This window comes from Callorhinchus milii, unplaced genomic scaffold (assembly GCF_018977255.1).
Source record: "Callorhinchus milii isolate IMCB2004 unplaced genomic scaffold, IMCB_Cmil_1.0 Scaffold5, whole genome shotgun sequence".
NCBI lineage: Eukaryota > Metazoa > Chordata > Chondrichthyes > Chimaeriformes > Callorhinchidae > Callorhinchus > Callorhinchus milii.
This window is the reverse complement of record NW_024704746.1, coordinates 17508741-17523895: the sequence shown is the minus strand read 5'-3', so window position 1 is coordinate 17523895 and position 15155 is coordinate 17508741. Positions and strand designations below refer to the sequence as shown.

The following is a 15155-nucleotide window of genomic DNA, read 5'->3' as shown; positions in this document are numbered from 1 at the left end:
CAAAAGTATTCCGCCCACTAGGCTTTTTTTTAATAAAAACAAAAAAAATCTTGTTAGGAGATATTTAATATTTTCATTTTCTAGTCACAAGGAGATCCAATAATTCAGTTTGCAACATTTGTAAGACAGGCACCAGCTACAAGAAATTCAGTGAGCAGCTTCAACCACCCTCCCAAGCCCAGATGCCAATCTCAGAAGTTATAAACTGGTAAAATTCAGTTCCAGTGAGTACTGCAATTCTGTGGACTCAAACTCATCCACACAGTAGAAGGAAGCATTACTCTTCTAGTGACTGGTTACATAGTGACATTTACAAGGAAGGGACTTAAAGCAGGTCACTTTACTAGTCTCTCAGCGAGGGATATATGATCCAAAGAATCTCCTGAACCACAAGGGAGAAATAATAAGTGCCATTTTTTTTGAAGTATTTTATAAATTAATCAAGGGGGAAGAAGGTCAGTAAATGGATCACAAAATTCTTAAGTAACCAGCCTCAGACTTCTGAGAGAATTGTATAATTTATTCTGGCACTGTGTCAAGCCTAAAATTAGTTTGTTTAAAGCACAGTTTTACAGTATTGTTTTGAGACATATGGTTACATCATTTGATTATGGGATTAAAACATTAATATAGCTGAATGTCAAGGTTTCTTTTACAAGAGCCTTGGTCCCTTCTGTTGTATTTAGTCACATTCATAAACTCCAAAATACAACATCTGGCCTAAGCACGTAAGCCTGTTTAAAACCTAAACTCTAAATGCATTAAAACTTATATTTTAATAAAAGTTTTTTTAAAAAAATAAGGGAAAAAAAATACTTTCAATGTGTTGCCCACATGCTTTCAGACAGATTCAAGTATGCACATATAAAAGACCTCAGCAGTATCAGACAGATGCTGGGTCCAAGAGCAACTGTCAGAGCTCTCCCATAATGATGTGGTGCATCCATCATTTAAGATGAAATGCAGTCAACAATCAGAAGAAAGTCATTTCCATCAACTTCAATCCTCATTTAATGACTTTTTAAACTGGGAACCTCAGCCACTCTGATTTGGGGCTTTGTTCATTCTGAATATAAACCTTCCATTAACATATCGGGAACATACATTTAAATGACAGATTGCAGGTCACAGAGGCTCCTCCATTCACATCACAAAAGTGGTGAGTTTTCCAACTTTAGCTCTTCCTAAGGAAAGTTCATTAACCTCTTTTTAGTGAAAACTTTTTAGTGCTAAATGCTTACAAACACATCTGAAATCATGGTGATTTACGATGCTATAGTTTGGATTTAAGTTTCTCAGATCCATTACCACTCCCCCAATATAAGCAGATCAAAGCTGTCGTTTTACTACATGCATGTGGATTATCTGAACATGAATGACATTTGTAACTTAATAGGTCAGTAATCTAAAGTACATAAGGCGCTTTTTGTGCCTAGTGCTAAACAGACAGAATGCATTAAAATTAGCATTAGACAAACCCATTTCAACCTAACTGCTTTAATGGGAAGAGCACGGGATTCGAGACACCCTTTAAAAGTCTAGTTAAAAATACACAAAACTCATCTTTTCCCATTTCAAGCTTTTTATTATTTAAATACACCATACTAGAGCAAATGTTTTTTGAAAATATCACAAATAAATTTCCATTCTTAAAGTCCTACATTACATACTAGAAAGCTGGGATGTTTCTGCTGGGGAGAAGCAACATTTGACAAATCACATACATGCATACATACATGATATTGTACAGAGAACCACTAAAAGTGTTTATGATAGAGAACTACCACAAAATCACTGTTTTTTCTCCCATTGCCTCCTTTTTAATATTTTAATAGCAATAAACACACTGTCCTTACAACACATAGAAATACAAAGAGCCAACACATATTTGCAAGGATGTTGTAAAGAAAAATAAAATACGGGGGGGAGGGGAGGGTGGAGAGAACCAGAGCCAGTGCCCTGCTATGTGTTATGCAGGTACAAAGCAGATTTTAAAACCTCCATTAATTAGTTTAATTTGTCATTATTCCAGATGTCCTCCGATGGGCTATTTTCCCCTTCTTAACAGTCTCATTAGCCCGGGTTCACGGAGTCCTTAATCTGTGTCCTCAGTCACTTTTAATGCAAGAAACAGCTTGGTGAGAGCAAACTAGCGAGGGTATATAGTGTGCAATGTTGTGTACCTGGCATTGAAACCAGCCAAGAAACATGACTGTCTACTGGAACAAAGTGGGGTCCACCTGCGATGAGCCAGATCGAAGATGAAGGCACGCTTTCTGCACTGCTCTGACCTTCTCAGCAAACCTGCAAAGTAGAAACAGGGTTAGGCCTGGGAGAGAAACAATTGCATCGTAAACTAGATTCGCTCATCCCACTTGAACTAAATGCAAAGAGGAACCTTCAAAAAAGTCTCATTTCACTTAGAAGAATAGTGTTCTACTGAGATGAACAGTTCATCAAAGTAAACATCTCCATTACATTAATCCGGCTTTCAACTAGATTTTTCGAGTTGCAGCCAGAATGTAGCTCATAATAACTCATTTATTCAGGACAGCTGTCATGTTCTGACCAAAACGTATTTAGATTTTATACGATTTAAATCATTGCATTTCAAATCCCTCCAATGTGGATGATATGCCAAAGAAAATGGCCGGATTGATTTTTTTTGTTTAAAGGTTGGATAAAGAGATGTGCAAAACAGATACTGTGCAAAATCCCTAAGTAATCAAAAAAGGGACCAGGCATACATTGAATTTAACAGCAGCATCGCTGAATCACCAGCTGCCATGGTGTTTAGAGGAAACTGTTTGACATTTTAACCATATCCCACTATTTCATTCAGGGGGGGGGGTGTGGGGGAGTTTACTCCACAAACATTAGCGAGTTTCTTTTGAAGTCTGAAATGCAGTGGCTGCAATGGGTAAATCCCATTTCTTTCTCTATGCTGGAACCCTTTACAAAACAGGGTTCGACACCCAATGGTTTAAACTGAACACCCAATTCAATTAATTAAAAGAGAGTTCCACTTTCTTGGCTTCTCTGTGTTACAAACTTTTAACAGTTTCGTGCATTTCTCTTTTTACCCTTTCATCAAGCGACTAAAAGCCTGAGGTGCATTAGTAATTTGCAACCCCCCACTTGCAGGCTAATTAAACTAGCTGAGGCATTGAGGTTTAATTCCCCTGAGTTTGACCACAGTGTGAGTAAGGTAATTTGTCTGTCTTGAACAAAGAGATTAGGGAGCAGCCTAGCGCCTATTTAATAAATGAACATCAAATGTCCGCCACTATCGACAGAGACAACACCAATTATGCCATTTTAATGGAAATTCTTTCGCATTTTATTTTAAACGAAAACTTATCAGGCGCCGTTTGTGTCCTTGCTCTGGAATTGTACCTCTCAGAATAAACGTACGCAGCTGCTTGTCACTCTTTAGAAGTCCGTGGGGAGAAACAAAGCTATTTTCCTCAAACTCCCTTCAAAAGGTTAATAAGCAGTCGGTATATTGGGAGACGTGTACCTTAAAAGACTTATGAGGAATTGTTGACTTAACTCAGCTTTTAACAATGTTGTTAAAAGCATTCAAAAAAAGAGGTGGGGGGAGGGGGGAAACCATCTGTTTAATATTTTGCAAATTCCATGCCATTAACCCTTCAATTACCAGGCTGATTTGAATGCCCTCGGCAGCTCTGAGAACACATTGCACGCTTCCCAAGTAACGGAGGTGGGGAAAAACTAAACAGATTGGAAGATTGCTGGTTTGGCGAGGCAGACGCGAGAACTCCAGCAGATCTTTAAACGCTTCGGTTTAAGACTCTTATCACAAATACCTCCACCAACTGCGTAAAACTGCAAACCATGCGCTCAAAGATCGCGGGCCAGAAACACCAAGGATGATGAGGAGCAAATGATTTGCTTGCGTTGTTAAGCAGTGATTCTCTTCCCCCCATCAGGTCATTATTTGAATGAACTCAGTTCAGTGAATGCACTGCATTAAAACGGCTCCCGTTCTCTGGAGGACTCCAGACAGACTCCAGCTCTAGCCTGAGTTGCAGCCTATGATGGTCACTCGCTGTTAGTTGAGTTGCTGAACAGGTAAAGAAATCGCGGGTCAACGAGTTCAATGATGAGGAACCGGCCCTGGCTCTTTAATCAGCTGATGGATTTAGAGATCGATATTCCCCATATTCACATGTTCCCGTGTTTAAAATGTTCTGATACCCAAATACCTAACGGCACCTCCCTTGGGCGGGGTAAGAATTGGAAGTGAAATGGATTAACGCTTGCTGTATGAACCCATGGCAGTCTGAATCCTGTTAATCGCTTGCTCACCTATTGGCAGGTAAAATGATCACTCATCGTGTAGTAGGAATTTGAAACCTATTGCTAGCAGTGACTGTTCAAGGACGTGTCGTGCCTGACCAGAAGAGTAATGCGCAGCCATGGGCAGGAGTTCCGGGTTCATGGAACAAGGTCTACGTAGAAAATACTAGGAAAACATAGATGTGACTGACAGTTGGCCCCGAGTTAAAATTGCCAATAATAAACTGTGCAGTTCAATAAGAGGAACTCACTGGGTTACTGCAGTCTGGTTCTTGCTCAATCTCACTTACCCAACCACCATGTAATTGGAAAAGAGAAGGAGAACAATATAAGATACATTAGACGAAGGGGGACAATAGTTGGAGGCTGAGATGAGGCAGGATTGCTGTCGGGACACTTACCGCTTTTCCTTTAACATTAAAGCATAACTAACTTACTCTTAAAGCAAAGCTGTTGACTGTAATTGTAAAATCCCTAATTCTTGGTGATACCAGTGAACCTATCCATAACACAAAAAATACCAACGATATTTGCAATAAATTAATAAGAAAGAATAATGGGATTGTTGACCTCCACATGTTTAATGCAACTAGCCAAATATTCAGATCACAGGGGAAATGTGCATTGGGGCATTAACGGTTAACTACCAGAAACATTGAACAATGCCGTTTCATTTTGTTGAGTGATTCTCTTTATAGGGTTTGCGAATCACTGGAGCTTGATGTTCGAGACACAACATATTGGGCAAAAGTATGGGTATAGCTGCTTACACACCTTTTATCAATCCAAAAATCTCATTTCTGGTGGGAAAAGGATTAATTTTAAACTCCTTGGAACTGAAAACCCCTTTAGAAGATAAAGATAACCGGGAAGTGTTGCAGAATTCGTTTGAAGTACTGTACTGGCATGTGCAAATGTATACCTGTATTGTGTAAAATGTAACTGTATTTCAGATCACAACAATCACGATTAAAACTAAACTGTTTCTCAAACTTTTCCCAATATCGCTGTCTATATTTTTTTTTGTGTGGTGGTGGGTGGGTGTTGGGGGCAGATTTGAGTCCTGTCATAACATAGGTCCAGTGTTTAGTTGTATTTAACGATGGGTTGGGATAGAAGCCAGGTAACGGTTAACGGTTAGAAAGGAGTAACGGTTAGAAAGACTCATAGTTACCCTGCCTAAACATCTGACTTACAGTACCGCTCCAAAAAGGAGGCAGGCAGCACCATCTTGGAAATAATTATTAGATTATAATAAACGATTTGCCTTGGAATTTGCTTATTGAATGTCCACAATCCGTGGTCCAATTAGTATTTTCCACCCTACAAGTATTAGGGCCATTTTATAATCTCCATAAATAACAAGCGTTGAAATACATTTGAATAAATACCTGAAACACAAAAGAGTCGGAATATATATTCTGGGACTATATATATATATATATACATACATATATCTAAAGAGATTCGGAGCAATGGGGCAATTTATTCACTTCCCAAGTGAGCCAGAGAGGAGAGGGGAATAACTCACACACACACACACCCCATCCAGTGCAAAGCCTATGCTTACCTTCTGATCAGATAGTAGAGGATTGCTCTGAAGTGGATTCAAATGTCCATTGATAAGGGATGTGGGTCTGTCATGTTCACAGAATAAACTGCCGTTGATGTAATGAAACCTATCTCCAGGGACAAGCCGATTCCGGCAAGTGGCGCAGGTAAAGCACTGTCAGAGAGAGAGAGAGAAAAAAAGGGAGACCTTTTGTCACTCTCAATTATCCACACACGCTAAAACTGGCGATAAAATAAACTGGTCTATCGCATGCGATGAACTCGAAACACCTTCTTGTGGTGCACTGCCATAACTTATTTCAATGAAGAGGCCAACGGACGAGCGCACTGTAGAAATTTGCTTTGTGTCTCTGATCGATAAGGATTACAGTGGCGATGTGCGGATCCTGGGGGTTACGGTAGTAATTGTGGTTCCTAATTTCTTGTTAAGAGAACGATGAGAGAAGCCGTTACCTTGAGATGATAGACGTTGCCCTGTGCCCTCATGACCAATTCACTGGCGGGGATGGATTGCCCGCATGCACTGCACGCCCCGCTGTTTCCAAACAATCTACAGAGAGAGAGAGAGAAAAAAACATTAATGCGTTAACACTTCTTATCCGGTCATTACCTGGAGAGAAAAAACACGACGCCCCGTAGAGCACTGTTTGCATTGCATTGCATTGCATTGCGTGTGCGGGAGAGCGGCTGAGAGTCCCAAGAAACGTATTCATCCAAAGATGATCGCCCCAAACGCCCTACTCGTCCCAACACTTTTCGGAACGGCTTATGTTTATTTTCAGGGAAAGTCTCAAGAAACATTTTATTTTTCATTTATAAAGGTCTCCGTTATCCGCAAAGTTTCCTGCAGCTATTGGAGGGGGTGGGGGGGGTGGTTCGTGACCCTGTATCTTTAGTAAGTTACTGTATTTATTGTCCCCTGCGCCAAAAGATGTAATGGCAGCCCCACCACTGACAGATAGTGAGGCAGATCAACATCCTCCTGGTCGATATTTCAATGAGCAATGAAGCTCCACAAGGAGATCTAACCATGAAAAGTAATGCTCAGGATCCACCCAACCACCAGTCTAAGCCAAGGTCGTGTTAGCGATAGAGATAAGTTGATCAGTAACCAGGTCCTCATAACCGCATAAGACCATGTATGTAACCTGGTTTGTTTTGAAACGAGTCTCCCTCCCTCTCTCCCTGCGCCTCTCCCAAGGAACTCTACACCAGTTTCAGTTTACACTTCACGTCCATTAATAGATGGTTGTTTTCTCGCAAACTATCTCTCTCCCTGAAACACTAACAGTTTCCCATTATAAGCGGATCTGTTTGGTGTCGATATATAATGAACGAGGGTTAACTTTCTCAGCCAGAATGTCAACAGTTTAGATTTGGCTGTGATCATCTCTCTCTCTCTCTTTTATCCTCGAAGAGCTGCTGCTCGATAATGAAATGTTTGTTCGAACTTCCTTATCTGCTCAGAGTCCCCACAATTCAGATGACTTCATCTTGTCTCTTCGACGTTAGTAACAAACTGAATGAAATTTCGATCTGACCAGAAAGTAATTTACTGGGATCTGGTGCCATTTGTCATCGCTCTCCTCCACGCAACATTCGAGTTTTCGGTATGTAATGAAATGAGACTAAAAGCATCTGGTGGGCGAGTCAAGGGAGACGTTAAAGCGAATAAATAAATAAAACAATAATTCTCCAATTACACTTGGCTTTTCCAGATGTATCTGTTTGAATGCATAGCTCTTCTATATATAAAAACACGTAATTGGTGTGCTCTTAGCTTTAAAGCCTGCAGAGGCGCCTTGTCATGTCGAAATGTACTAATTCGCTGTCGACACTTTATTGAAAATACCCTCTGCGTTGTTATTAAATGTATCGACAGAACGACACCACGAGTAGTAAAACTGCCCGCTAAGATAGCGTTTAATAGGGAGCCCGAGAAACAAATTTTGCACCAGCATCGATTTCAAGAGTTCAATCAAAACTCCATTTCAAAACTAATTAGTTTAGATACGACACATCGACACTTAGCTGCAGAATTATAATAGCTTATAAAACGGGCTTCAAAGAAAACCCTGTACCACTCAACTAATTCAGCCAACAAACTGAATTATGAACTCCCCAAACGGTAGGTGCCAGGGCTTTTTCCCCCCAAAAATAAAGTGTTTCGAACCTTTTTGGAGATGCTTTTCCGTCATCTGGAAAGAATAAGACCCCCCAACTACCCCCCCAGGAATAAAAAGCGGGGTCACCAGGTACATTTTGTACTGTGACCCAGCAAACCTCCTAATTTATTGGAAACAACCCATGGGAATGAATAGAGGAGAAAACAAAGTAAGAGTGCAATCCAGGGTATTAAAATGGTGAGGCCAGGATGGTTTGTTTTCTTTCCATGTTATCTGCCTAAAGCTTTATAGACGTGTGTACACACACACACACACATGCACAGGGCAGTTGATGCTGCAATACGCTGAAACAGCATCTCAAGATTTCCAAACCTCATCATTAAGACAAATGGTGGAGAGTCCAAGGCGATTTTGTTGCGGGAGGGACAGTCAGCCTATGCAGACTTGGGTTTTACAATCGCGTTGAAGCTTAATTAAAATAACAGTCCCGGGCATTCAGAAATAGAAATCTCAAGAGAGAGAGAGAGAGAGAGAGAGAAATGATCGTATCAGGAGATTATCTGAAAGGAGTTCCAGCTAAGTAACCAAAAATTTAGTGAAATAAATAATCAAGATGGGATGGGGTGGTGGTGGGGGGGGAACCTAACCAGCACCAGGCTGGGAAACTAGATTGTTTTTTTTTATTTGAATGTAAAACCTGGAAAATGGTCTCTGGGTTTGAGAAGAATGTTGTCATTTCGGGGGCAATTACCAATGATGTTGGGAGAGCTGGACAGATGGGGAGCGGGTTAGTTAGTTTGTAAAGAGCGTTCATGGCCAAATGTGTAACACTATCCTAAAGTTTTCACTTTGGGCCCTACGTGACTCGAATGTAAATACGCGGAACAGGGGATTCCTCAAGTTCATTTACTGTTCTTTGATGGAGGCTCAAGGGCTGAGGTGCTCAATTAAGTCCCTATCAGTCTGACTTGGGACTTTAATGATCCCACTCCTTTTTAACTATTGCGAGGAGGTTGGTTAGGGACAGCTCTACCCCCAGCGTCAACTAATTAAAGCAGGATATTATTTTTTTTCCAAAAAAGAAATTCTCTCAGACTGACGACCGAAAATTGCTTTCAATTTTCTTTGCGACTCCAAGTCGAAGAGGTCGTTAATATTTCAACATGTCGGCAATTCGATCAATCACAACATCAAGCCAGAGTTCCCCCAAATGAGATGGAAACTCTTCAAGCGTTTTAATAGCAGCACAAGATATGGATACACAAAGTGGCGCTCTTTGCATAATTTCTATTGGGGCACTGGAGAAAGGGGGCAAAGGGCTGTGAGACACACGAGAAAAATAAAGACAAGCAAAAAAAAACAGAGACGCACAAGAGAGGGGGGGGGGGGGGGGGGGGGCAAATTACGCTTGGTTAATTTAGAGTAACAGATATGCCCCCAAGTGAATTGAAGGCCTTGAATTAATTCTGTTATGACAAATCAAGATAAACGTCCCCCTAAATTGCATGCGATTTAATTAATTTTTGAAATACTAGTTTTTTTTTTGCTCGCTAATAGTTCTTGTGCTCGTCTGCTGTCACTGTGCTTGAGTGCGCAGACTTCAAAGTGATATTAAATAACGAACTATTAGGTTTACCTCGCACGTCCAGAATTGAGTGGAGAGGGGAGCCAGAGAGAGAGGGAGAGAGAGAGACAGAGACAGAGACAGAGAGAGAGATCCATTTAATTTCCGTGCCTGGGAATTAAAGGAGAGCACCAGCGCCATCCGAGCTCTGGTAATAATCCCGTCCTCAAAAGACAATTTTCTTAATTAAATGTTTTGTTGCTTCGCACTGGCGGCTCGATTCATGTCAGTCTCTTCTGCTGACCAGTCATAGATAATAGCTCACCAATCCCGACCTCGGTTTAATATCTCATCATTAGATTTTTTTTAAAAAATCGGGAAAAATAAAAAGGAGGGAAGGAAAGAGGGGGGGGGGGGTGTGGGGGGGGGAGAGTGTGGGGGACACTAATTAAAGCTGTTAATTGTGCCGATTCCCTTATCTTAGCAGATCTGAGGCTCGGAGTCGAGCCTGGGACATTGGCAGCTTCTCTCCCACGAACCAGCGCTCATTAGAAGCCCAAAGGTGCAGATCCTGGCTTTTCTAATTAGTCCCGGGATCCATTAAGGAACAGCCAAGGAACAGACACCATTATCTGAACGAAACCTGCATTGGCAAAGAGCAGCAGCAGCAGCAGCAGAAGAAGAAAAAAAACACCCACCCAAACGCACTTGTTCAATTATTTCTCTATCGAGCTGCAATCGAGCTTTTCTTGGCACCGCTTTAGGCTCTTTGATGAGGTGTCTGACAAGCTTATTGCTACTAAATTCACAGCAGCAACTAAACTGACAGTAGTTTAACGCAATCTGCCCCCACACACACCTACCCCCCACCCCCCCCCCCCCACCCCCCAAAAAAAACAACACAGGCGTATTCGAGCACTTCTAATTTACATCACTGAAATCACTTGTTTCGACACGTTGCAACCTCCCCCCCCCCCCCCCCACCCCAAAAAAAAACCTCAACCTCAAAAAAAACACTTACAGAAATGAAAGGTTTAATCCCTTGAAAAGTTTTGACATGTGATCCTTGTACTCCCGGTCCATTTAGATGATTGGAGCCAGAGTCACGTGGCAGGAAGAAGGTTACTTTCTAAAATACCAAACTTCATCATTTTACAATAATTCGTGTGTTTGTGTGTGTGTGTGTGTGTGTGTGAGAGAGAGAGAGAGAGAGGGAGGGCCAATGTTCTTGAAAAGCCAACAACTACTTCGCGACCATCCGCCCCAATAACTTAAATCTCAACCAACCTGCGCCCTTTGCTAATCTGATGGATGCAAAGTTTAATTAAACGTGCAATATGTTTAATTCCTTGTGGGATCTTTAACCTCATTTGATTTCCCCGACCTTCCGGGAGCGCGTTTGGACGGAGGAGGAGGGGGAGGGGGGGTGTTGGGTGTGAACAGACTTAGGTTTTAACACTTTTCAAGGGTCGTTTTGAATTCCATGGACCTCACGTTAAAAGGTCTTAAAATGATTGCAGTCATTTAATGAGACGATGTTCAACCCCCCCCCCCCCCCCCCACCCACACACACACATACACACACCCGCCCCACGACACTACTTTCAACGATAGGCAAATCTGGACCTTGCAAAGAGGGTAAGTAACTGTTTACCCAGTGACGTTTTAAACAGTTGTGAATCAATTACTCTCAGTGAATGTGTCCAGCAAAGGCCAGGGAGCCCAGTCAGTCAGTGTGTGACACAACAACCCCACGTCAAGTTGTGAGCAATTCAATTCCCACCCCCCCCAGACAAAAATAAAAAAAAGTCTCTTCCCCCCCCCTCCACCCCCACAAAAAGATTTCCGCGAAAAAAAAACAAGGGGATCGGAACGATCACGTAACAGTTCATAAGGACTGGAGGTGGTCACTGTTCATATGAACTAACTGGAGATTTATTTGTAAAGGAGGGGGATTGAGCGCGGGGTGAACGTCCCTGAGTGTGTCCCCCCCCCCAAAAAAAAAGCTTTGATCGAGTAAAAGATTGGGAGTCGTTCCAGAGTGCGTTGCTCTGTCAGATAAACAAAGCTGTAAATAAGGGGAGTCGGCGTCCTGGTGAAATGCTGAAGCGCCCACATTCCCCCCTTCCTTCCTTCCCTCCCTCCCTCCCTCCTCTCCCTCCTTCCCTCCCACCATCCCCACACTTCAGGAAAGCGATGCTTGCAAAGTTGGGAGGAATATGGGAAGAGCAGAGAGAGAGAGAGAGAGGAGCTGAATGAGTGAGTGAGTGGGTGGGTGCATGTGTGCGTGTGGCGGTGTGTGCGTGTGTGTGGCGTGTATGTATGTATGTGTGTGTGTGGCGTGCATGTGTGCATTGCATGTGTGTGTGTGCGTGTTTTTTGTTACCTGATGTAATCGTTCCTGCACAGGATCATGCCGCTCTTGGTGTAGCAAGAGGTGCCGATCTCCCCGAGCTGTGCCTGGCAGCAGGAGCACTTGAGGCAGCGGCTGTGCCAGTAGCTGTCCATGGCGTACAGAAGGAAGCGATCGGCGATCTTGCCCCCACATCCCGCACACGTTTTCCAAGCCAAACCAGCGCGGTTCACGCCGGCTGTGGGCGTCTGCGAGCTCCCGTTGTTCACCATCTTTTTGTGCGTGTGTGGTGGTGGTGGGGTAGGGGGTGGTGGAGGGGTTATATATATATATATATATAAAAAAACTCCTCTCGATTTTTCCCCCCCCCCACCCCTTCTTTCTACAGTCACAAAACACACACACACACACACAGACGGAAGCAAAAAAAAAAACCAAAAAAAAATAAAAATACACCAACGTGTTTCAGCAATAGATTCCGCAGGACTTGGATCGGGGGAGAGAGAGAGAGAGAGAGAGGAGTCAGGCCACGGCGAGGCCGACCCTGCAGCTCGGGAAAGCGAACCCCCCACTCTCCCCCCCCACCCCCCACTCCCCAATTAAGGAGCCTTGTTAACCTGTTACGCAAACCTGTGTTTAGTCTGCTATAATCTGTCCTTGATCACTAATCTGGACGCGGCTGTGGCTTCTTCGGTGTCATTTCAAGATGAATGCGGCTCCTGATAAAGCCATGGGAAAGGGGGGGGAGGGAGGGAGAGAGAGGAGGGGGGGGGGGGGGTTGGTAGTAGTGGTTGGGAAGAGGGAGAGGGAACGATTTAGCTGCCCTGCACATGTGCCTGATGTTCAATCGCTTCAGGTTTCTCTTTTTTTAAAAAAAACCTGCAAAGGCAGACTGCTCGCAGGGCTGCACGAATATCAGGGAAAAGGTAAATAAGAAAACCCAATGTTACACTGGGTGGTGGTGGTGGTGGGGGTGTGGAGGAGAATAAAGCAGCCATTAACCCCCCCCCCCCCCTACCACCACCCATTAGTGATGCTCTTAAGAGAAGGGCAGCGGTGGCCTGGGCTGATTAAATCCGAGGAGATGAATCAAAGGAATGGCCAGAAAGAAAGTCAGCGAGTCCCCAGATACCGAGCACCGGGGCCCTCCTCCCTTCCCCTCCCTCCCTCCCCTCATCAAGTTTCGTTCAGAGTAAAAAAAAAGCTTTTAACTTAAATGCGCTTTACACCAGTAATTACACGGCGCTGCAAACTGCGGGGCTCGGGCTGGAGTCAGTGAGAGAGAAAGCAGGGAGTGGAGTGGGCCAGGCAGCTGCGGGGAGGGGAGAGGGGGGAGAGGGGGGAGAGGGGGGGAGGAGAGGGGGGAGAGGAGAGGGGGGGAGAGAAGAGGGGGGGAGAGAACACACGACCACTAACACCCCCCCTCCCAAGTCCTCCAGCAAACCGAGCTGGGACGCCGTGCATTTCACGAGCAGCATCAAAAGAGAGCCTTTTAGTAGGTTTAAGACGGACGAGAAAATTGTGTGTGTGTCCACATATATATACACACACACACACACTCACATACACACACATACACACACACACACACATGCATAAAAATCGAAAGCAACTGCAATCTTACCTTTTTTTTTCCCCGCTCGGATAGGTACTGTTTTTTTTTCCTCTCTTTTCTTTCTTTTAATTTGTTTTAATTTTTTTTAAAAAAAAGATTATAGGGGGGGGGGGAGAAAAAAAGCGACCGACCGACTGACTGCTTATCAGATCTTTCCGATGATCTTCAGGAGACAGAGAGAGAGAGAGAGGGAGAGAGACGTGTCCGGATTTCACCGATCGAAAAGAATCCAATCAAAGTCTCCCCTTTTGCACAGTTGTGTTTCAGAGCCGTGGGTTTTTTTTCCTGTCGATTTTTTTTTGCAACAACAACAAAACAAAAAAATTTTTTTTTTTTTTTTAAAAATGTGGATAGAATTGTCTCAGTCCGCTGGAAGGAGGAGTGAGGGGTGGGGGGGGTGGGGGTGGTGGGGGAGTAGGTAAATAGCGCAGGATCGCGTCTCGGGTTTATAGTGACGATCGCGAATTGTCCCGAGTCCTCTTCTCTTTTTTTTTGTTGCTCTTTATAATACGTCCACTTGTTAACTTCTCTTGCACGTTCGGTTCGGACGTTGCGGGAACCTTCCCGGGACTGACTTAGTTGCTGTAAATCAAGAACGGGAATAAAGTTGAGGCTGGGAAGAGGAGGAGGAGGAGAGAGAGAGAGAGAGATGGGGTGGGTGGTGGTGGGTTGGGGTTGAGGTTGGTGGGGGGGGGGGGGGGAGAAGGTTTGAGTCGAGCTTGATGGCTGAGTGTGTTTGAACGTGGCCGATCGCTTTCCCTGCTGCAGCTACATGTGTTAGTGACAGCACGAAATCCACCAACACACCTCCTGGGAGCACAGGGACGTCAGTCCCGACCACAGCCTATCGCCCGCCTCGAATTTTCCGGCGGAATAACAAAAACCGACCTATCGCCATCTCTTGGAAGCCACCCCACCGGACCAGGGAAAAGCAAACACCACCTCGAGTGGCTCTGTGCAGTGTGTCAGTGCACACACACACACACATATATATATATATATATAAGAAATGGGAAATTGCCAATTGCACGTTGTGGGGGTCGTAAACTGCACACGTTCCTTTTTTTTAGCAAACAAGCAAAAAAAAAGAAAAGCAAAAAAATACAGCCAGAATATTATTTCATCGCTGTTTGACTCACGTTATTGCAGTAAATAGGGAGGATTCCCCCCCCTCCCCCCCCCACCCCCCATGAGGATTGTTATGTTTGGGGAAAGAAAGCACTATTGGAAAGCATAGGACGTGTGGTGTATGTTGAGGGAGAAAAAGAGAGCAATTAAACAACGAGGTGCATTAAATGCATTCATAGTTCCTTACGGAATAGAGTGTGATAGGTCACGGGTCACGTTCTGGTGTAAAGTTCTGGTGTTTGCTAGTGTTTGGAGAGGATATCCTATGTTACTAGATTCATGCGAAAAAGTAAATCACCAAGTCAGGACTTTCAATAATTTCCTGCAAATGAATGACGTCATATTAATTTGCTGGACCTTTCTGGTCAGATTTACAGTTAAACTGGTTAATGGTTTCATTAGTTTTCAGAGAATGCAGCACCATTGAGGTGGAATGATTTCCAATGCCTCGTTTGCAAAGATCATGCTGTCCTC

At 43.6% G+C, this 15155-nt stretch overlaps 1 protein-coding gene across 3 annotated transcripts; it reads right to left on the bottom strand.

Moving 5' to 3' along the window:
- Positions 1-834: 834 nt before the first annotated feature.
- On the bottom strand, positions 835-13591 carry LOC103174682 (LIM domain transcription factor LMO4.2). Of its 3 annotated transcripts, none has more exons than XM_042335722.1 (5): positions 13563-13591; positions 11972-12210; positions 6349-6445; positions 5894-6049; positions 835-2304 (listed from the first exon to the last, which is right to left on the bottom strand). In XM_042335722.1, the coding sequence occupies exons 2-5, from the start codon at positions 12208-12210 to the stop codon at positions 2296-2298; spliced, it is 501 nt and encodes a 166-aa protein (XP_042191656.1). In that variant the 5' UTR covers positions 13563-13591; the 3' UTR covers positions 835-2295. The 3 variants fall into 3 exon arrangements, with proteins under 3 accessions (XP_042191656.1, XP_042191658.1, XP_042191657.1); XM_042335724.1 differs by lacking the exon at positions 13563-13591 and adding an exon at positions 12556-12683; XM_042335723.1 differs by lacking the exon at positions 13563-13591 and adding an exon at positions 12569-12683.
- Between the last annotated feature and the right edge of the window lie 1564 nt (positions 13592-15155).

Excerpts from the sequence above, each read along its gene's own strand:
- LOC103174682 (XM_042335722.1), bottom strand. The coding sequence starts at position 12,210 with ATGGTGAACAACGGGAGCTCGCAGACGCCCACAGCCGGCGTGAACCGC. Across the intron at positions 6,446-11,971 it reads TGCAGGAACGATTACATCAG|ATTGTTTGGAAACAGCGGGG; the intron begins GTAACAAAAAAC and ends CTCTCTCTGTAG. Across the intron at positions 6,050-6,348 it reads GCAACGTCTATCATCTCAAG|TGCTTTACCTGCGCCACTTG; the intron begins GTAACGGCTTCT and ends TCTCTCTGACAG.